This window comes from Poecilia reticulata, chromosome 23, assembly GCF_904066995.2.
Source record: "Poecilia reticulata chromosome 23, P_reticulata-male-v2, whole genome shotgun sequence".
NCBI lineage: Eukaryota > Metazoa > Chordata > Actinopteri > Cyprinodontiformes > Poeciliidae > Poecilia > Poecilia reticulata.
Window position 1 is genome coordinate 1,397,000 of NC_088852.1, and position 22,997 is coordinate 1,419,996.

At 41.8% G+C, this 22,997-nt stretch overlaps 1 protein-coding gene across 37 annotated transcripts in view; it reads left to right on the top strand.

Annotated features, from left to right (window-relative positions):
• Positions 1-22,399, top strand: part of celf2 (cugbp, Elav-like family member 2) — a 294,221-nt gene extending 271,822 nt beyond the window's left edge. For 8 of the 37 annotated variants that reach the window (XM_081603742.1, XM_017302940.2, XM_008401591.3 and 5 more), the window contains 5 exons: positions 2,567-2,701; positions 6,157-6,285; positions 9,966-10,163; positions 13,654-13,797; positions 14,960-22,399. In XM_081603742.1, the coding sequence (XP_081459868.1) occupies positions 2,567-2,701; positions 6,157-6,285; positions 9,966-10,163; positions 13,654-13,797; positions 14,960-15,087 (734 nt within the window). In that variant the 3' untranslated portion in view covers positions 15,088-22,399. The remainder of the gene's footprint in view (positions 1-2,566; positions 2,702-6,156; positions 6,286-9,965; positions 10,164-13,653; positions 13,798-14,959) is intronic. The other 29 variants (XM_017302943.2, XM_008401593.3, XM_008401609.3 and 26 more) reach the window with 13 other exon arrangements.
• The last annotated feature ends 598 nt before the right edge of the window (positions 22,400-22,997 follow it).

The window sequence follows — 22,997 nt, forward strand, 5'->3', positions numbered from 1 at the left end:
GAGAGTAGAGCTGTTCCTGCTTCCATTTACGTACAACAAAAGGTTGAAGAAACTTTGTTGTGGTCTAATTTGGAGAACATTTGGTCTGGGTAACGGAGCTGGCACATCCACAATGGGTTTCCAGGCAGAAACATCGGACAGTAAAGGGACCAGCTGTGGACGATTTCTCAGATGTTCGGCTTTGTAATGCAGATGAGATAAAATCCCAGCGTTCAAGCCAGAGGCAGGTAGATGGAGGAGGCGTCTACTGGGCAGAGCCACACCTGATTGGAACAACAAAACTATTGGACAAGAGTCTGATTGGTCCAAAATCAGACGTAATCGTTTGGACGAAGCGCGTCATCGTTTGGACGAAGCGCGTCATCGTTTGGACGATGCGCGTCATCGTTTGGACGAAGCGCGTCATCGTTTGGACGATGCGCGTCATCGTTTGGACGAAGCGCGTCATCGTTTGGACGAAGCGCGTCATCGTTTGGACGAAGCGCGTCATCGTTTGGACGATGCGCGTCATCGTTTGGACGATGCGCGTCATCGTTTGGACGATGCGCGTCATCGTTTGGACGAAGCGCGTCATCGTTTGGACGATGCGCGTCATCGTTTGGACGAAGCGCGTCATCGTTTAGACGATGCGCGTCATCGTTTGGACGAAGCGCGTCATCGTTTGGACGAAGCGCGTCATCGTTTGGACGATGCGCGTCATCGTTTGGACGATGCGCGTCATCGTTTGGACGAAGCGCGTCATCGTTTGGACGATGCGCGTCATCGTTTGGACGAAGCGCGTCATCGTTTGGACGATGCGCGTCATCGTTTGGACGATGCGCGTCATCGTTTGGACGATGTGCCGCGTCATCGTTTGGACGAAGCGCGTCATCGTTTGGACGAAGCGCGTCATCGTTTGGACGAAGCGCGTCATCGTTTGGACGAAGCGCGTCATCGTTTGGACGATGCGCGTCATCGTTTGGACGATGCGCGTCATCGTTTGGACGATGCGCGTCATCGTTTGGACGAAGCGCGTCATCGTTTGGACGATGCGCGTCATCGTTTGGACGAAGCGCGTCATCGTTTGGACGAAGCGCGTCATCGTTTGGACGATGTGCGTCATCGCAGGCGTTTCTCAACAGCCTCACCTGATTGGATCAAAGTTTTCTTTTTATATATTTATCTGACTCATTGTTACAACTTATTAAGCACTGAGACAAAATAACAACAGGCAAATTGTGGCTTCAAAACATTTCAAAATAAGAGCATCAACATAAATCACCGTTTTAATAGAGATTTTTCAGAGATTTTTATAATTAAAGCTAAATATTGATATTTATTACATCACTAAACAAAATTAAGTTTGATTACTGGGATTATGTAAAACTGATAAACAGTTAAAAACAATTAAAGAAATAAAAAATAACATTATTTAGAAAATGATGTTGCTTAAAGTGGCTTTGGGACAAAGATGTGTCTGCTCCAGTATCCACACCTGCACAGAGTTTGCTTTACGTTTACTGATTTTCACTTAACCTCCTTAAAACAAGATCCAAAACCAAAACTGGCCAAGAAGTTATTTTCTAATAACATATTTATAATTATAAATCGGGTCTATTATTTCTTTAGACTTTAAAGAAGCTTCAGTACCATCTAGTGGCTGATTTGTAGATTGCAACAAAAAGCACCAGCACCATCTGGGCTACCGTAGAAAAACAAACATTAAACCTTAAAGTCCTCTTTACTAGCCCACCTTAATTTATGTCCATCATCTCTAAGACACTGTAAAACAGATTATTGGATAAAAATTAAAAAGTAGAAAATATTTTAGCACCATCTAGTGGTGGAATTGTAAATTGCATCCCCAACAAAAGAACCAGTAAATAACTTTGAGATATTTAGGGAATTGAGCCCTCATGAATTTCACACGATCTAGATGTAAATAGTTTTTTATTAAAGGTTGGTGTAAATAATCCTGTGCTGGCCAGAAACGTTGATGGTTGTGTTACTCAGACGCCTGCAAATCCTAAAATTATCTCAGAAATCTGATTAATCTGCCTGGAGCTTGATGTGTTTCCATGTGCCGTGTATTTTAATTGGTTGTAGCTGCAAATATTGGAGCAAAATGACCTCCAGGAGTTGAATTTTTAAAGTGATATAACAGACTGCAGAGCTGCAGAAGTGTTTTAGAAAAGGTTAGCTTCCTCTCTGGGTTTCTGAGGCCCCTCCGCAGGGTTTTAATCGAGGGCTGTTGAAAGAGAGAAACATAAGTTGAACTAAATCACTCTGATTATTTCTGCCTCCAGAGCAGCTCTGCCTGGGAGAAACACACCAGGACTAAACACTACAGCAGCTGCTTTTACTGATTCAGGCCCGTTTGGGACTTATTAGTGAATTCAGCTGCTGCAGTGTTTACCTTCACACTCTGAAGCAAAGATTTGGTAGTTTGTTTGAAGAGGAAGCAGAACGCAGCTTGTTTCCAGGTGTATTTGTAGGGGAATGCGCGCTCTCCGGTGGTCACCTCTGTCCCGGTCCGGCCCAGCGGTCCCCCAGCTTTGACACCACCCTCTCTGGCTCCTCTCTCCAGGTATGAGCGCTCTGCAGTTGCAGAACTTGGCCACTTTAGCGGCAGCGGCGGCGGCGGCCCAAAACTCAGCCAGCCCCTCCACCGCAAACCCCCTGTCCTCCAGCGCCGCCTCCCTGGGAGCGTTGGCCAGCCCAGGTAACGCCGCAGCCGCTCGGCTCGGGCGGGCCGCCCAACGCCGGCCTCCGCTTTCCGCTGTCACCATTTGTCACTTCACGACCCTGGCACGCCGGCCAAACCATCAGCTCCACCCATCGCCATCGCTCCGGTCTTCATCCGTGGTGTGTGTCCACCTCACCCTAACGGGCGCCGTGTTGATGTCATTGGCCTCCTTGCGTCCTGTCTTCCAGCATCCTGTGGCGTGTCGTCACCCCATCATGCGGGCGTTGCAGATGTGTGTGCATGAGCGTTTGCCTAAATGTGTGTCAGGTTCAGGTGTTTCCACCTCCATGTTGTGTTTCCAGATGTCTCTCAGGCTGTTGTTCCCCGACAGACGGGGTGCGTGTTGATAACGTCCGCCTCGTAGATGTGGGTTTGAACGCAGCAGGTTGTCTCGGGTTAAACACCACCATCTTCAGATTTCCTTCCTCCTCCGTCTCTCCTTGTTGCCCTCATCTTCTGCTCCTGCCCTCTTTTTGACAAGCTCCCTGTTTCTGCTCCATCACCCCACCCTCTCATGTCGGCTCGGCCTCGCTCCAGCAGCACCCTCTCAGCAGAGCATGAATATGAAAAACCAGCCTCCTCCTCCTCCTCCTCTTCCTCCCTCAGCCGCCACTCTTCCTCCTCCTCAACGCTCACGCTGCTCCAAATGCCCGTTCTTGTCTTGTCTCTCCTCCTCCTCCTCGTCTCGCTCCTTCTCTCCATACTTTTCGCCTCTTTCTCTCTCTGGTGCCAAATGTCACTCCAACCTTGAATATTACACACTCAGGTTGAGGTACTTGCTGTGAATGAGTGCTGCTGTACTGCATGTGTCAATGAAACTGAAACGTCACTCTAGTTTGATAAATATAGACCGTTCTGCATGGAGACAGGCCAGCGTCTTTGTTTTGCAACGTGTGCTGACATAATGCTCCCTCTGCCACACCATCTCCTAATACATTCAGCGGCAATCCTGCTTTGTTGGCAACGCTTTGATGAGATGAAGGGTAAATGAATAGATTCAATCTCTGTTATGTTTTGTCTGGAAAGGAAGGAGGTCGCGAGCTTTGTGCACCACGTTTCCCTCCATCTCACCCTCCACCGTTGACATATCAGTGTCTCCTCATGTCTTTCTCCTGTGTTGACTTCATTTGTCTTGGTGATTCTTTTTCTTTTTGGATTTTCCAACTTATTTGAATCCAGACGTGTGAGGAAACATCATGTAAATTATTAAGGAACGAAACGATGGAAAGTGTCTGTGTGGACGCTTTGTTCCTGCCAGTTTGCAGATTCAGTAGCAGGAAAATGAAAGTACACCCCTGCTTTCTGCTAGGTCAAAATGATTTGAATATAAACGCAACTAAGTAAATCCCAATTAATTCACGCCATGCCAGGAAGGAAAGACACCAGCAGCAGTTGCAGCCCTTCAGTATGGAAACTCCAATGTTCTCCAGAGGGGAAAGTTATTTGTACTCGTTGTCGTTCGTCAACCAGGAATTGGGTCGCAGGTTCAGAGGTTTCTGACGCCCAAACGTCCCCCTTCTCAGTCACCACATCCAACTCCAGTCCAGCCAAAGGACTTGGTCCCTCCTGGACTGCAGGAACATGCCTGAAATTCATCAGGGGCATCAGGACAAAATGCCACCTCATCTGACTCCTTTCCAAACTCCTCACCCAGTCGACGTCCTGTGGAGGACATTCATTTCGGACTCTTGTATCCAGGATCTCGTTCTTTTGGTCATGACTCAAATTTCGTGACCACAGTTGAGGGCAGGAATGTAGTCTGACCAATAAATTGCATCTTGCATTACGGCAGGCCTGCCCTTTATCTCTGGTCCTGTTCACAACTTGGATGGACAGGATTTCTAGATGCATCCAGAGAAGGTCTGGTTTGGGGAACAGTGGATTTTGTCTCTGCTTTTTCTGCTGACTTCCTCTGGCCAAGACGAACTGGGGGCAGTTCGCAGCTGAGACGGAGATCAGCTACTCCAAGACCGGGACAGAAAAGGGTGGCCTGCCCTTTCTAGGTTGGAGGGAAGTTCCTCCTTCAAGTGGAGGAGATCAAATATCTTAGGAAGATTATTCCCGATATGCCAACCATCCAAAGCATTGATGGTCCAGCAGATTAGAGAAATGATCGCCATGACGATGAACCAGTACGGCTGTTTCAAAGGATTGAAGGACCAAGCTTCGCCTATCTAAAAACAAGATGGCAGCAGGTTAGCAAAGCTGCTTCTGCATAAAGAACAAGATGAGGCCAAAGAGATGTTGGCGAAAACAAGAACTCCGAAGCACGGTGGTGGAGGCGTGATGGTTGGGGCTCATCCAGTTATTGGATGAACCATGAACCTCTCTACAAAACAAAGGATTTCAAAGTCAAATGTGAGTCCGTGTGTCTGGGTCCTGAACAGAACAACCATCCTGAACACATCAGGAGATCGTCTGCGTAAAACGTTACAACAGGAAAGGGGTGTACTTTCTTTTTACAATGGTTGCATGTCTGCTTTATAGAAAGGGACTTTTACATTTGTCTTATTCTTCAAATTAGGTTCAAAAGTTGCAATTCATTGTAAAAAACTGTTACCAAAGGTGTTACTTGTAGCATTTTGTCCACGTTAACTGATCTGCAATATTAGAATGTTTTTAGAACCATGTCAGAATCTAGAACTTTGGTTCCTGAACGATTCTGCTTCCGATCCACAAGGCAACAACCGCAGCGACTTGTTCAGACGACGCTAACAAGCCAGCTAAACACTTTGACTATTCCCTCATCTCTCAAATTTAAGACCTTTTAAGACCAGAACCATGGCAACATTTAAAGAAAGCTGCATGTTTTCTGACGCTCTACAGTGCCAGGCGTTTTGCACGGAAGTGAATCAATGGTGAAGATGAACGTCATTCCATCAACCGCCGATAAATTTCCACTTATTTCCATGACTGAGCCAAAAAGCAGCTAGCTAGCTAGCCAGCTATATTAGCATCTAGTTACTGTCTGCATGCGACTCAGAAAAATCCTGCAAGAAAAAAACAACAACATAGAAATTTAAGACTTTATAACCTTAATTTTAGATGCACTCACTTGAGACGTTTTAAGGATTCGTGGACGTTTGATTCTGTTCCTGCAACTTTCTCCAACATCTGAAAATGAAATGAGAACACATTTTTGCATGGATGCGCCATGATGGCTTTGAAGCATCTCAAGACTTCCAGTTGAATGAACGCGTCACATGGGATGAAAAAGTGCACATTTACACGATAAATCATTATTTTCACATGGCGGAGCACCACCTAATGTGAGCCTGACGTCATTAACCCTTCCAATGCTACACGTAGCACCTTAAAACCACCTACCTGTGTTTGTGGAGAGCTGCTGGATGTTGGATATAACACATCCACCTCTCTGTCTCCTCTTCTCCTCTTCCTCTCGCTCTCTCTCCTTCCTGTCGGTCTCCCAGCAGCAGGCACAACGGCCAGCTCCAACGCCAGTGCCATGAACTCTCTGACCTCTCTGGGTACCCTGCAGGGCCTGGCAGGCGCGACTGTTGGCCTGAACAACATTAATGCACTAGCAGGTAGCATCAACAGTGAGTATTCACCCTGCCATCAGCCACTCCACCCCAACGCCACCGCTGAGCAGAGAGACGGGGTTTGACTCATACCTCTACTTAACCAATATCTTATAAACATGACAAATCTGATTAGATTTATTTACAAACTGTGCTCAGGAGTTTGAGCTAGCATCATATTCGAACCAAGCGTCCCGCTCTGGTTCTTCCTGCTGTCTCTCTGGTTTATTCAAACCTTTTCCCAGCCAAACTTCCTCCTTTTAGCCGCAGACATCCCACCCATTAACCCATCCCCATTCCTCCATCGCTCCATCTGCTTCCTGGTTGCCACCCGGGTTGTGCTTGCTGTGAGCGTGCTGAAGCAGCTGCTGCTGAGTGGGACAGTCCGCCACAAGGTGGCGCTGTGTCGTTTTGCTGTTGTGTTTGCTGTTATTTTTGGGTTTTAAACAGATTCGCTAATTTTAGCTGTTTTCAGTCTGTAAAAAAAGATTGTTTTTCACGATAAATTTGCGTATTTATAATTATTTTTGTACAGAATATTAAAATAAGACGTTTTTCACGTGTTAATGCATTTCATGAAACATTAAAATAGGCTGTTATAAGCGTCCAGATCGAGCTTCTAGTAGTCAGAGCTGTTAGCGATTTCACGTCAAAAACCACAAAATAAACTAATTCAAAGCATCACGCCAAACTGTTCAAGTTAATATTTTTTATATTTAACATTCATGGTTCAGTGAAATTTAAAAAGTAGTGAATTACCTCCAAAAGAAATTCAGATATTTTGAGATTAGTATCGGAAATTTTCTACAAAAACATGGAAATTTCTGAGCTCAAAGTGAAAAATTTGCAAGGAAAAACTTATAAATTTTGAGTTTAATTAATTCATGGTTGGAGTTTTGTGGCGCAACGTTGACAGATTTTTTAATGGGTCATTATTCACACATGATTTTAATTTAATTTCTTATTTAATGGAGACACTGCCGCTGCAAAGTGGTGGGTTTTTTACATTTGTGACAAAGTTTTGATTCTTTCATGCCTGCTGTGCAAAACACCTGGGTGGACTTAGCCCCGCCTCCGCCACTCAGCTCCTTCAGACTAGCCAGCAGCAATTAGCAAGCAGCTGGTGGAGCTGCTGAGCTCGTTATAGGAGGTAAAAGCGTAGTTAAAGGGTTAATAGAGGAGCCATGTTGGATGAGCTTCTTAAAGAGACAGAGGCCCAATTTCAAGGAACCAGGAAAATGATTCACCGCCAGGAGTCGGAATGTGAACCTAAAGTTGTAGTAGTGTTTTTTTGGATGTTTTTGGGATCTGGAGAAGGTAGACATTTCCCTGCAGGAGTCCGGCGGTACGTATCGAGCTCTTCGCGGCTCTTCGTGTCTCCTGCCTTCGACCTCTGAGCCTCTGAGCAGACGCGGCGCCTGGATCTTAATCAGAGCTGTTATGACAGCAGAGATCCCGTACTGCCGGCCTCTTCCACCACATTATTCTCCTCTGACCTTTCCCGCTCCTCGGCTGGAGTAGCTGTATCCGCTCTGTAAATCATACTGCAGCGCACACACACACGCCTGTCCTTCTAACCGAATGGGTCGCTTCCATTTTGCTTCCCATTTTGTCCCCGCTAACCCAGTCTCTCCTTTCGGTGCCCCTTTCCTCTTCCATCCACCCACCGCCACCAACTGCCCTCATTTAAACACATCTAGACCTTAATTGAATTGCAAAGGTCACCGGTGCAATTATCCCTGAATAAATGAGTGACCTATAATCCGGCGCGCTGCGGCGATAATTTATTTCACTGTGTCTGACGGCGAGGCGACAGGACGCCGGGCCGGTGTCAGACCTCCTCAGACAAGTTGGCCTCCGCCGTGATATTAAGCCGTTACAAGCAGCTAATGAGTGTTTCCGCTGCGTTCGCTCACTTTTAAACTCGCGCCGCACTCCCTTCAACCCGCAAGTGAGACGTCGCACGAAAGCAGATAATCGTCCCTTCAGCCCCCAGTTTCCTGAACATCAGCAAACATGGCTGCCGAACAGATGGCGACAGTGTTTGACTTTTAATCAATGTTCAGGACGGTTTTTTTATTTATAAAAAAGTTGATAAAAAGAAGTATTTAAAAATACAGGATTGCTATGAGTGAACTTTAGTCGTTTTATGGGCGTAGAATAATAATTAAATGATGACATGGATGTTCTTCCGTACTTTTGAACAGTTTAAAAATAAAGAAATTACATGCGTTTAGTTTGAGTAACATTGAAAGCTACTTCAGAGTCAAAGATATTTATTGTAAAAATAGTTAATTAAATAAGTAAACCTTAATCTTCTTATGGATATTTAATGATTAATAAATGACATGATTTCTGTACTTCTGGCCAACATACAGCAAAATTACATACCAAAAATATTTATGTTGAATATTGTTGAACACTATTTTATGCTGTATTAAGTCCACAACATTTATACTAAGATTAAATAGTAAACCTTTGTCTTTTTATGGATACATAATAAAACTTAAATTATGACATGATTGTTCTTCCATACATTTGGACAGTTTAAAACAAAATTATAAGTAAAAAGCATTTATTTTGAACAACACTGAAAGCTACTTCAATGTGCAGCATATTCTGTAGTTTTAGTGATTAAATTTAAATCAGATTTTATTCCAATGTCATTTTATATTTTTAGAAATAAAAATAAAACTCCCTCCAAAGAATAATAGTTTCAAGCTACAATAAAAAAAAAGAATAATTTATCATTCAAAAATCTAAATATTTATTTGTGCATATGAATGTTTGTCTTCTATGGATGTGCAGAACTAGTTAATTGTTAGATATAATCTGTGTCAGATTCTGTAGTTCTGTCGGACATTTTGATTGTTTTGTGCCGTAGTTTGTTGTGGCGCTGATGCCGCGCCGCGGTTCGCTGCATGCTGCAGCTCTGGCCGTCACCAGCTGCTCTCATTCTGCCGTTTGAAACTTAAACTGTGTGCGTCTCGTCTTCGGTGTGTGTGTGTGTGTGTGTGTGTGTGTGTGTGTGTGTGTGTGTGTGTGTGTGTGTGTGTGTGTGTGTGTGTGTGTGTGTGTGTGTGTGTGTTTTACGGTACCGTTTGTGACTGTCGGTGTGTGTGTGTGTGTGTGTGTGTGTGTGTGTTTTACGGTACCGTTTGTGACTGTCGGTGTGTGTGTGTGTGTGTGTGTGTGTGTGTGTGTGTGTGTGTGTGTGTGTGTGTGTGTGTTTTACGGTACCGTTTGTGACTGTCGGTGTGTGTGTGTGTGTGTGTGTGTGTGTGTGTGTGTGTGTGTGTGTGTTTTACGGTACCGTTTGTGACTGTCGGTGTGTGTGTGTGTGTGTGTGTGTGTGTGTGCGTGTGTGTGTGTGTGTGTGTGTGTGTGTTTTACGGTACCGTTTGTGACTGTCGGTGTGTGTGTGTGTGTGTGTGTGTGTGTGTGTGTGTTTTACGGTACCGTTTGTGACTGTCGGTGTGTGTGTGTGTGTGTGTGTGTGTGTGTGTGTGTGTTTTACGGTACCGTTTGTGACTGTCGGTGTGTGTGTGTGTGTGTGTGTGTGTGTGTGTGTTTTACGGTACCGTTTGTGACTGTCGGTGTGTGTTTGTGTGTGTATGTGTGGATAAAACACAACCTTCAGTGGGAGCGCTAATGAGTAAGTGCATTCTCCTTTCTTTATTGTTGGGTTTTATGTAAAGTTGCTCAAATGCTCTCAGGTATGGCGGCTCTAAACGGAGGCCTGGGCGGCGCAGGGCTCACCAACGGCACGGCAGGCACCATGGACGCGCTGACGCAGGCCTACTCAGGGATCCAGCAGTACGCCGCCGCAGCGCTGCCCACCCTCTACAGCCAGTCCCTGCTGCAGCAGCAGGGGGCCGCCGGCAGCCAGAAGGAGGGTCAGTAGTCTGGGCTTATCCACACTGGGACACAACTTCAGTCTGGGATCCCTGAGAAGCAGATTAAGAATCTTTGATTTGCTTTCTCTGAGTTTAAGATGCTGAATCTAGCCTCTGCTTGTGGCATTCTGCCCCTAGTGGTCAGCAAGGTGAACTACTGCGTGTAAATGATGACATATTTGCCTTGACCTGAGCTCAAAGTGCCAGCATGTCTCACCAAAGGATTGTTTCAAGAGGCTTAAGACTGGATCACTCAAAATAAAAGATGAAGACATGGAAAGAAAACCATGTTGTTGATATGGTCTTCTGGCCAAAGCTGGAGGCCAGAAGACGATTCGGCTGAAACCATGTTGGGATTATTAGTTTGGTGCAGCGAATGGAAAATAACACAGAAAAACTGTTGAAGAGCAAAAACCCTTTTTTTTCACGATGTCGCGTACGCGTTGCCATAGCAACTGTTGCCATAGATCAGGAAAACTCCTTTCTGTGTCAGGAGTAAAAACACAAATAAAAACAATACAAACAGAAGGTAACACTTTATTTGAAGGGGGTGAATAAACATTTCATAAACATGTCATGAACATGTCATAACACCTGTCATAAACATGTCATAACACCTGTAATGAACATGTCATAACACCTGTAATGAACATGTCATAACACACGTCATAACTCATGTAATAAACATGTCATAACACCTGTAATGAACATGTCATAACACCTGTAATGAACATGTCATAACACACGTCATAACTCATGTAATAAACATGTCATAACACCTGTAATGAACATGTCATAACACCTGTAATGAACATGTCATAACACACGTCATAACTCATGTAATAAACATGTCATAACACCTGTAATAAACATGTCATAACACCTGTCAAGAACATGAATAAGCCTTCATGATACTTCATGATATTTATAACATGATATTTATGTGGTCATAAACATGTCATAACACCTGTCATAAACATGTCATAACACCTGTCATAAACATGTCATAACACATGTCATAACAAACGTCATAACACCTGTAATAAAATGTCATAACACCTGTCATAAACATATAACACCTGTAATAAACATGTCATAACACCTGTAATAAACATGTCATAACACCTGTAATAAACATGTCATAACACCTGTAATAAACATGTCATAACACCTGTCATAAACATGTCATAACACCTGTAATGAACATGTCATAACACACGTCATAACTCGTGTAATAAACATGTCATAACACCTGTAATAAACATGTCATAACACCTGTCAAGAACATGAATAAGCCTTCATGATACTTCATGATATTTATAACATGATATTTATGTGGTCATAAACATGTCATAACACCTGTCATAAACATGTCATAACACATGTCATAAACATGTCATAACACATGTCATAACAAACGTCATAACACCTGTAATAAAATGTCATAACACCTGTCATAAACATATAACACCTGTAATAAACATGTCATAACACCTGTAATAAACATGTCATAACACCTGTAATAAACATGTCATAACACCTGTCATAAACATGTCATAACACCTGTAATGAACATGTCATAACACACGTCATAACTCATGTAATAAACATGTCATAACACCTGTAATAAACATGTCATAACACCTGTCAAGAACATGAATAAGCCTTCATGATACTTCATGATATTTATAACATGATATTTATGTGGTCATAAACATGTCATAACACCTGTCATAAACATGTCATAACACATGTCATAAACATGTCATAACACATGTCATAACAAACGTCATAACACCTGTAATAAAATGTCATAACACCTGTCATAAACATATAACACCTGTAATAAACATGTCATAACACCTGTAATAAACATGTCATAACACCTGTAATAAACATGTCATAACACCTGTCATAAACATGTCATAACACCTGAACATGAATAAGCCTTCATGAATATTTATAACTGTTGTCATAAAGCGTCAGTCGGTAAATTATGACACTTTCAATACAAAGTTGACTTTATTCAAAATGTCTTTGTTATGACAGCTTGACATTAACCAATAAATCATTACTGATATAAATTTGTTATAAAAGTTTTACTGATTGCACTTTAAAAATTAGGCAACTTTATGTTATTAAAGGTAAAGTTTATTGGTTAATGTCAAGCTGTCATAACAAAGACATTTTGAATAAAGTCAACTTTGTATTGAAAGTGTCATAATTTACCGAATTACGCTTTATGACAACAGTTATAAATATTCATGGTTTATTCATGTTAATAACAGGTGTTATGACATGTTTATGACTGTCTTATTCACCCCCTTCAAATAAAGTGTTACCAAATAGAAATCATTGAGTTTTCTGACAATATGTGGTAAAAGTAGCTTTAAGCAAAATGCTGATAAACAACCTTCATTCATTTGGCTCATGCACTGAAGAAGATAAACCAAATTATTAAACTAATAATACTTTGATCAAGAAAACAATTTATTTTCTGTTTACAACAACAAATGGACACATTATCATCTAAATCTGGTATCTTTCTGGTTTTTTGTGTCAGAAAAGTTTGTTTTAAAATTACTGGTGGCTTAAAAATGAAGGAAATGCTGTTTGTGATTTATTCAGGTTTCATTTGCTTGAGGCTAATTAGATTTACATTTATTTGACAATGTAAAATAAAGTTTTAGCTCTTTTCCAAGCAAAAGCAACAAGCTAAGAAAAATCCAAAAACAGTGACGGTTTTTGATTCACAACATATCAAAAGTGATTTTCTGCCAAGATTTCATGACCATCTTTCTGGATAAGCATATTTTCATTGCAACCAGTTAATATCTTTTCCAGTTGCTCCAAATTGCCATTTTCTTCAAAGTTGGGTAAGAAAACATCTCAAATTGTGCTTCTACGACGCGCCACCTGTAAATACGACCTGGCAGCTGGAGTTACATTTACCCAAAAGCCTTTGACAACAGACCTGAATACGAATCAGGTGATGAAACGTCTAGTAAAAACAAACACCAGCCTGGATGCCGTTTGTTGCGGCCCGCTCTTCTTTCAGCATGAGAACTGTAAAGAAGCTGTCTGTATTTACCTGGAGTTCAAAACCCTTCAGGGAAACAAAGACACGGCGGCTTCATTTAGCAAACGTGGAGAGCGAACGAAATGCCTCTGAGAGATCTGACCCACTACAATTATTAGGCTGGCATCGATAAGAGGCTTGGGGAACCCGTGACCCCTCTTAAGAGAGACAGCATGCAGCTGAAAGAATGAATTAAAAGCCCCATGCTTTGTTTGGAGCAAGCCGAAATACAATTATTAGAAAATGAAAAGCTTTCAACATTTCTGGGTTTTGTTTGGAAGCGGCGGTAAACCCGAGGCCAGCACACGTCGTGCCAAGCGTTGAGCTGCGTTCCTACAACGACAGCCGGTTTCCGCTGTGAACAGCATGACCCCATCCTGACCTTTGCTGTCGCGCCTTCCTTCCCTCCAGGGCCTGAAGGTGCCAACCTCTTCATCTACCACCTGCCCCAGGAGTTCGGAGACCAGGACTTGCTGCAGATGTTCATGCCTTTCGGAAACGTGGTCTCCGCCAAAGTCTTCATCGACAAACAGACAAACCTTAGCAAGTGCTTTGGTACATTTACTTGTTCTTCTATTGTCTGTATAAGCTGGAGCTAATCGTACTTATCAGTGGTTATAATAGAAAAATATTTAAACAAAGTAAGGAAAATTAAATGTTAATTAACCCCAAACAACGCTTCACACGGAAAAAATACATGTTTTATTAGATAAGGTTACCGTTCCATCCGATGGGAGTGTTGATTTTTAGTAGCATTGTAATATTAGCCAAATAAATCAATTACTGAGGAGCAAAAACAACTATTATTATCATCAATCAATGTTTTGTTTACGCTTTCTGCAACAGAAATGCTAGACATAAGATAGCATGTCTTGAAATGCTAGTGTACATTGCTAACTGTTAGCTAGCACACAGTCTCAGCAGCATATCATTGTATATTGACAAAATAAGCAACGTTTAAATGCTAATACCAAATAATGCGTCTCACAGAAGCAGGTTTGTAATCATAATGTGATTTAATTGCAGCAGTAGTCAACGGACATATATCATTTTTGTTTAACCTTTCTAAAGTGTAACAGAAATGCTAGCTAGCTAAGCTACCAGTTAGCTATCACACAGTGTAAACTTAGCTATCCAAGCTAGCAATGCTAGCAAGTCAGTTTAACAATCCCGCTTTGTGCTTTTTGTTTTTAGCATAGCGTAGATTTGGAAAGTCGAAAGTTTCTCACTATTTTATGAAATAGTTAAAAGAGTACGTAACGGTTAGCGATAGCTGAAGTCAAAAACTGTTTTATCGATTTATTCAGTCATAAATTAAACTTTTGTTTTGTGTTTCAGTTAAAAATTGTTGACCAAAACTGCTAATAGTAGTTAGCTAACAAAACATCTAGCAAATTCCTTTCAAACATTTCAAAGTAAGCTATTTCCTTTGTGCAGATTTATTTAAAAGCTTTTAAATTTAGTCATATTTACGTCTTTAAAGAACTCAGATGAAGAGGAATGTTTGTACAATATCAGATGATTTCCAGTATAAAACAAAATTAGCTTCCATAGAAAACTGTTTTAGTATCAAAACCTTGAATTTTTAGGGATTCTGCACAAATAAAGATAAACATAAAACTTTAAAGATCTTCTTAAGTAGAGCATGTAACAAAACGTTCGGTTCTCTGTCTGCCTCAACGCGTCGTCGATGAAATGTCGCCGTTTTTTCCCGCAGGCTTCGTCAGCTACGACAATCCGGTGTCGGCACAGGCAGCCATTCAGGCCATGAACGGCTTCCAGATCGGCATGAAGCGGCTGAAGGTGCAGCTGAAGCGCTCCAAGAACGACAGCAAACCTTACTGATCTTAGCACTAGCTCTGTCCGCTCCCCCAGTTAGCACTGCTAGGGTAAGTCTCCCTCCCCCCATTTAAAAAAGAGCAAAAGTGATGGTTACAAAAGTTCATTGAAAATAAAGCGAGCCATGGCCTGTAGGGGGCCTGGGGGGGTCGGGGTGAGCAGAGGGGTTGTGGGAGGTAGGGGGAGATGACCTTCAACCACCTGAGGGAGACGCACTTTTCTTTCTTGGTTCTGTTTGAAGATTTCTATGTAAGCCTTCAACTATTATTATTTATTACAGCTTTTGACACACATGAACACTTCCATTTCTGCCATTACTTTGTGCAATCTATTTTTCTTTCTCTTTACAATGGAAGACAGTTGTTTTTCTTAAAGAATAGCTTCTTTAAACTTTAATTTTATTCTTTTGCGTTGATTATTTATACATTTTTAAAGACTAGTTTGAGTGGAAAGTCGAGACAAAGGAGCCGTTATTCTTTAGTTTTCTGTTTTGAACTCGAAGGCTGTGATGGGCTCATTTTTCAAAATTTTCTCTCTTTTTTTTTTACGCGCTCGCCAATATGCACATTCGCCCTTTGACCTCCACGGTGTTGGTTGCAGGCCGCCGCTGCTTCTCAGAAAAACCCCTTGATGCCTGCTGGCAACCCGGGAGCAAAGGCTGCAAAACATTCGTGGCCTCTTAACTGTAAAGTTACACTCTTACCACCACAAGAAGACAAAAAAAAAATACACAAAATCCAGCTGAACATGATCATTTATGTACAAATACAGTTTTTCTTATTTCACAGAAGTTTAAAACAAATGTTCTTACTTTTCTGGGTCGGATCACATTGGTCTTTTATGTGAAAAGATTATAACAGCATGTAGATTTGAGAAAAAAAACAACTAAATCCAGAATTTGTGGAAGGAAATAATAGTAGTAAAAAAATAAGTTTATGGGTTAAAGGGGCGGGTATCTGAAAATACTTGAGGTTTGTTGACAGATTTAAAAAAATAAATAATTCAAAGTACAGTAAAGCCACAGGCCTGTAAATTTTATTTGTAAAAAAGCAGTTCTATTTTTATACAACATTTTTACTGCCTCAGATGAAGAAAAAATGATTTTATTTATTGCCTATCGTTAAGTTATTGGACTCCGATAAAGTAAACGGCATCGCTCAACTCGACCCTGTGGAGAAACCTGCTGGATGTCCCCGCTGTCTTTCCGTTTTTAACCCCTGTCACGCCAGTGTTTGGTGACTTCTTGTGCAGAATCCATCAGCCCCTCTCAACCCGCCCGTCTCTGTGACCGTCATCCATCTTTACGTTCTTCTCCATTTGTTTTAAACGTTTAATTTTTACGTGTTTTTGTCCGTCTGTCCCCCCCTCCCGCCTGTAAAATTACAAATAAATTGCTAAAATAAAGTAAAGCCTCGCTCCCCAAACGACACCATCCATCTGGGACGTGATGGATACGGCTTTGGGTGTGAATGTTGCTCGTGAATATAGATCTATAACATTAACGTCAGTTTTCCAGTGTAAAGAAATGTAAAGCTAATGCTAAACCTGCAGTGTGTTGTGTTGCTGTTTACCGGTTGGTTTGTTTGTTTGTTGTTGTTTTCCTTTGGTTTCTTTAAGATGATGCTGTTGTGGTGTGCTGCTCTGGCTCTCTGTGTGTAACTCTCTCCTCTCCCGTTTTTTCTTTCCCCCTTTTAGAACAACCCATCTCCATGCCTGTTAGTTCATCGTTTGCCTAGCATGTCTTCGTGGCGTCCAAAAAAAACAAACAAAAAAAACTTTAAACAAAAAAAACAAACAAAAAAAGCGTCCTCCTCCTCCTCTTCCTCCTCCTCCCCGTCATTGTTTCTCTGATGTCTTTTCCGAGCTCACCTGATCATAACCTGGTTCTCCTCCACCGCTGCCTACTGATCTTTTCAGCTTTTAGCTTTTTGGACTTTTAGATATCAGTTTTATGTTTTTGTGTTTCTTTTTCTTTTTGCATGTTGACCTCATTTGGATTTTAGGGAGGCGTGGGTAAGAAAATGAACTAATGTGAATTCATATGAAATTTAACTAAAAAGACTGAGATTTTTATTGAACAAATGTTCGTTTTGAGGTAAAAAAAATGTGGTTAAAAAAGTGATTTCCATTCTTTATGTGACTTTTTTTTCATTTTAACGTAAACTTGAAAGTTCACTACAGGAATTGGCGCTTCATCTTGCTTCTGGTTGCAGACGGAAAACAAAACAAACACCACAAAGCGGCGCCAGAAGCAGCTGGTGCCAGTTTCTCTGAGAAATAAGACTTACTTCCACACAGTTTTAATCAAAACTGTCCGATCAATATTAGACTCTCAGAGCTCTCTAATGGTTTTTACATTTTTCAGGCAGTGTAAAGTTTTTTGATAAGGCCATTTTAAGTGGCTCTGTTTCTCATTCAAAGTCTATATAATATAGAACCACTTTTTCTAGAGTAGTTTAAAAAACAAAAAAAGGACATTTGCCCTGTTTGGGGGGGAGAAATGCTACCTACTTGTGTCACCTTTTTGCTGAACTGACTCACAGATAGACAATCCGTGGTTTTAAATGCACATGATGAAATTACCTATATTTTCTACTGTTTAAATGTATAGAGGAAAAAACTACGATACCTGTAACCCACGTTAACGTCGGTGCTTCTTGTGAGTTTAGTTGTGGTTTCATCACAAGTCTTAAATGTCTCATGTTTTCTCAAGAGAAGACAAAAAAAATCAGTTTACTTGAACAATAGACGAAGCCTTTCATATTACTATAATAGCTAATTTGTTTTTTTTTGTGTTTTTTTTAAGGATTTGCTAAATCTCTTGTTGGTTAATTAGCTATATAAAATTCCTAAAAATATATATAAATCTAAATATATCTATAAATATATATATATATATATATAAAATGTCAGCTCGTGAAGCATCAATGTCATTATTATTTTATTTCTCTCGTGGGAAACAATATTTAGGTGTTTTTGTTGTTCAGCAAAATGTCTTATAAGGAAAAAAAGACAAGATCAGTGGAGTTTAGTGCCAAATCCTGGAGGTACTTCCTGCCTAGCGCGTCAGTGTATTTCTTGTGAAATAATTTGATAACATGGGTATTTTATTATAAGTGTTTTGTATGGATCCCTCATATTTAAAGTATAGATTTAAAAAAAGAGTTTGTTAACTTGCTATTCTGTGGTCTTGTTGCCTGACAATGTCATGTTTGCTTTTTTCTTTGTAAAGATGTAAAAAGTGCCCATGTGTCATATAAATATATATATATAAATATATCTATACACACATATGCACACATGGACACGCAGACACTCTCGTGCAGACCTCACAGTTTACTTTTTAAATGTGCATGAGAGCCCCTGAGCGTGAAATCCTCTTCAGCAACCGCTGCTACCCAACACACACACACACACACATCACTTTAATATTTTTAGCCACTGTACCGCTGTTTGAGTCATGAAAGCCTTACCACGAATCTTTGCACTCCTGTTCTCTCCGTTTTTATCAGCGTCTCTCGCGCTCAGACGCAAACGTCAGGCTTCGCCGTTCCTTCCCTCCTGACTCCATCGCAGCTGAAAGTACTAAAGCGAAGCCTTATTTCTCTAAATCCCCGTCTTATCTCTTATTGTTAAGTTCAAAAACCTTTCGGAGTCGTTTGTATCTGATGGCGAGAATCGTTACTGTTTATCACCTCCGAGGAGCAGCGAACGCTTTCATGATGTAAGCACAGGGCAAGACTCGTTCATTCAGCCTCAATCTGTTTAGGAAAAAGCACACGTCGCCGTCCGGCCGGACGCTCCGGACGCTCCGGATCCGCTGCTGAACTCTTCTTTATCTTTTGTCTCGTCGTGTAATGGGCCAAAATCATGTATAGATGCCAAAGTGTGTTATTGACATTCACATAGTCGAGCCGTTTACATGGCACAGTGTTGTCAGTCTATTCAACTGCCCCTCCCTGAAAGCCTCGTTTACGGTCTGCAAAAAAGACAAAAAAAAAGGCAGCATTATTTTCTACAGAAGCTCACCAGTCGCCTTAACCAGGGAGAGTCGCACCAGTGTTATGAAGGTAGAGGATGTTGTGCCAAGTCCAGGTTCAGTTCTGTGTGCCGTTAACGCCCCATCTGTTGGGTTTCCTCCATTTCGTCCGGATTGTTGTCTCCCAGGCTAAGCGAGGTTATTAGAAACAGGAGGAGCGTCTTATTGGAACGGCGACGGGGGAAATAAAGAGCCTGTTGGCTTAAGAGGAAGAGGTCGCGTCTGCAGGTCCACGCAGCCGAGATGGAGGCAGCGAGCGCCGCCTTCATTAGATGCTCAACACCAAACCCAAGTGTTGTTTCTCTGATTGTGGAGCTTTAATGCTGCATACGTCAAAGTGGAGAAAGAAACAGCCATAACTACACGTTTCGCAGAGGAATATTTGTGTGCAGTGGACCTAAAAAGTTTACACACCCGTTGAAACGCATCTTTCTCGCGATTATTTATCGGATTAGACGCATCGGACCTACAGGTTGTCCGATATCTGGGAAAACTGATACAGTTTTATGCATTTTGGCCTTTAAAAATAAAAATGATTATTTATGGAAACTCCAACCAAAGTGTAAGAAAACAGTTTATGTCTTCTTAAATCTAAAACTGAGTTTTATCATCTTTATATTCTTCTTTGGTCATTAAAAGTAATTCAATCTGTCCACACAAGTGAACTTCCTGCCGCCATATTTAATCTGTAACAGGAAGTCGTCTTTGTTTTGAAGGATTCTGATTGGCTGACATAGGTTCTAGCTTTGCGCTACACTGCCCCCTATGGGTTTGGTATGTTTAAAACATCATGAGTACGATATTTTTAAAAACAAAGTGGAGGAGATATTTGTTTATGGTACATCTGGCAGCAATCTGCATCGTTTATTTATTTATTTATGGTACGAAAAGTCAGGATAAGCTTCGACAAATTTATCAACACGACCTTAGAGGCTCCAAAACAAATATAAATTATTTGTTTTGGTCTGAAAAAATCATAAGTTGAACTGATGGTTTCAAGTTGGGGGTATTCAGCTCATGCTGGGTGAATCGTGACCCGTCCCAAATCAGTATCACGCCTTCAGCATTCGGGTCGAAAGAGACAAACAACTTCAGTTTTTAGCAGGACGACACCTTCCAAGTGTCCAAATCGACAAAATAACGAGGAAACGGCCAGAATCCAGACCTGAATCTGATTCCTCTCCAACCTGACAGATAGTCCGGTTGATTCGGTTCGACTGGGAACCAAAACTGGATCATTTGTTCCATCCAGCTGCCGTGGTTTTCTTTCTTTGAGCAGCCTGTTCCCCTCCTGGCCTGTGGGGGCGCTGCACCAAGAACCACTGAAGGAAACGACACAAAAGCCACTGAAGACGCTGAGAGCAACTTCCTTCTTCACCAGATAGAAACTAAATTATGTGAGAATTATAATTTTGGCTTCCTGCTCATTCGAACTCGAGTTTGAACAAATGAAAAGCTAATATTTCCGATTCACGAGTTTTACGTTAAATTGTTAATCAGAAAAACCCTCCATTTTAACGTGGTGTGTAAACTTTTTATATCCTCTGTACAGCTCCACATTTCACTCTCACTTCTCTCTTGCACAGTATTTTTTAATTTAAACGCAGATGCCAGATGTTAAAGACCTCTAAAAGTCCAAAAACGATATTTTTGAGCTGCCAAATTGCAACAACTTGCACACAGCCCGCCTGACGCGGCGCAGCGTTAGCCTGACGCGGCGCAGCGTTAGCCTGACGCGGCGCAGCTTTAGCCTGACGCGGCGCAGCGTTAGCCTGACGCGGCGCAGCGTTAGCCTGACGCGGCGCAGCGTTAGCCTGACGCGGCGCAGCATTAGCCTGACGCGGCGCAGCGTTAGCCTGACGCGGCGCAGCGTTAGCCTGACGCGACGCAGCTTAACCTGACGCGCCGCAGCGTTAGCCTGACGCGCCGCAGCGTTAGCCTGACGCGGCGCAGCGTTAGCCTGACGCGGCGCAGCGTTAGCCTGACGCGGCGCAGCCTTAGCCTGACGCGGCGCAGCGTTAGCCTGACGCGGCGCAGCGTTAGCCTGACGCGCCGCAGCGTTAGCCTGACGCGCCGCAGCGTTAGCTTGAAGCATCTCGTTAGCTTGAAGCATCTCGTTAGCTTGAAGCGTCTCGCCTTTGGAAGCACAAGAAGCCGAGTTTCTGTGGAGCGGCTCACCTCAGGGGCTGTCATCGCCAACGCTCGTTGTAATCTTTCTATCTCGTCACTGTTCACTTCTCTGTTCTCCTTCTTTCTTAATTATCTTAAGTGCTATTTATCAAATACTGAAATCTGAAAGGACAAAAAAAATCTAACTTGTTGTTTCTTTGCATTATGGCTTATGTCAAGTTTTTTGAGGAGAAAAATGTTTTGTGTGTTCTCTTTCCGTGGCGTAAAAACAGAGCTTGTTGTCTGTAAAAGGAAAAAAAAAAAAAACTACAAAAATTCACCAAAAAAATCTGATTTTTGTTGTTGCTGTTGTTGCTTTTGTTAATTTTGACTCAAAATGGTTTTCAGTAGTTTCAGAGTTATTGTCTTGAGAGAAGCCAAAGTCAATGCATTCAGTGGATCCTGTAAGCGTGATGTATGTTTGTTTGACAACACTTGGAAATCTGTCACTGGATGGGATTTAAAAAGTACAAAAAAATGCAGGCTTTCCTATTTCTACAACTGATTGTACTTATGCATTTTGTACCAGTGGAATTTTTTATACTGGAGATTAAAGGATACAAGAAAAAAATCTTAGAAAAACGCTGTCTGGCCTGGTGATGTGGCCCGACCCGACTGGTCCCCGAGTATGATTTCTAGCTGGCACCAAGAACGTTGGCTTTTGATATCCGATTTTCTAAAAGATCTTTGGCTTTATTTCTTTCACTTCTTTTTCCTCACTTTAATGTTTCTTTCTTTTCCAAAAAAGGAGGGTAGGTGAGTGTCAGACTTTTCATTTGACTTATTAGTAGATCTAGCGAGTTTGTCTATACAACAGCGGTAAGTTTCATTTGACTTCTGTATTGTGTCGTCTACACGATAAGACAATTATAGAAAAAGAACGAATAGAAGTATTTAGTCACCTTCAGTGGATTAATGTATTAGTTTAATAAAGAGATCAACTAATTAGAAACTTTTTGCTTTTAGCTGTTTAGAGTTTTCCGGTTTCTCTGTCCTTCTCTGTGAACTAACTGTGTAGCTGAAGCAGTCAGAATTATTTTTGTAAACGTATGTTCTTGTGTGATGCAGTTTTTTGCTTCTGTCTCCTATATTAAACCATTTTTCCTAATACTCGTCTCTCTCTGTGTTGTTATGTTCCAGTGGCCGTCTGATGTTGTACCGTTTCATCCTCCGTGTCTTTCTCTCTCTCTCTTCCTTCCTTCCTTCCTCTCGCTCATTCTGTCGTTCCTCCCGCCTGTTTTCTGTGTTTTCTGTTTGGACCACATAGTAAAGTTGACTCCATTCTCAGTGACAACTCACTATGCTGTTCTCACTAAACATAGTAAATATACATCGACCCGTTTGCATGTATATTACTGTGTAGCCCAAGCTGCTGCGCGACAGTCAGAAAAAACATTATTGTATCGGGTAAACTAGACGGAGCAAAACTTAGGATGGGCGTAGAAAACGACTCATTTTCTCAGCATGAAGGTATAATTTGTCATTTTGGGAAATACACTTTAAATCATGATCAACTTTAATATATTTTCCATCATTACAATCCGTTAAAAATTGTGAAACGCGCACAGTAAGTGGAAGAATTGTTGATTTTGAACTGAACAGCTAACTGCTGTTAGCACCAGACATGCTAGCATTAGCTGAAACATTTTAGTGGGAGTCCGTCTTAAACTGAGATGATTAAAACCAGTACAGCCAGTAATGTCTGTGG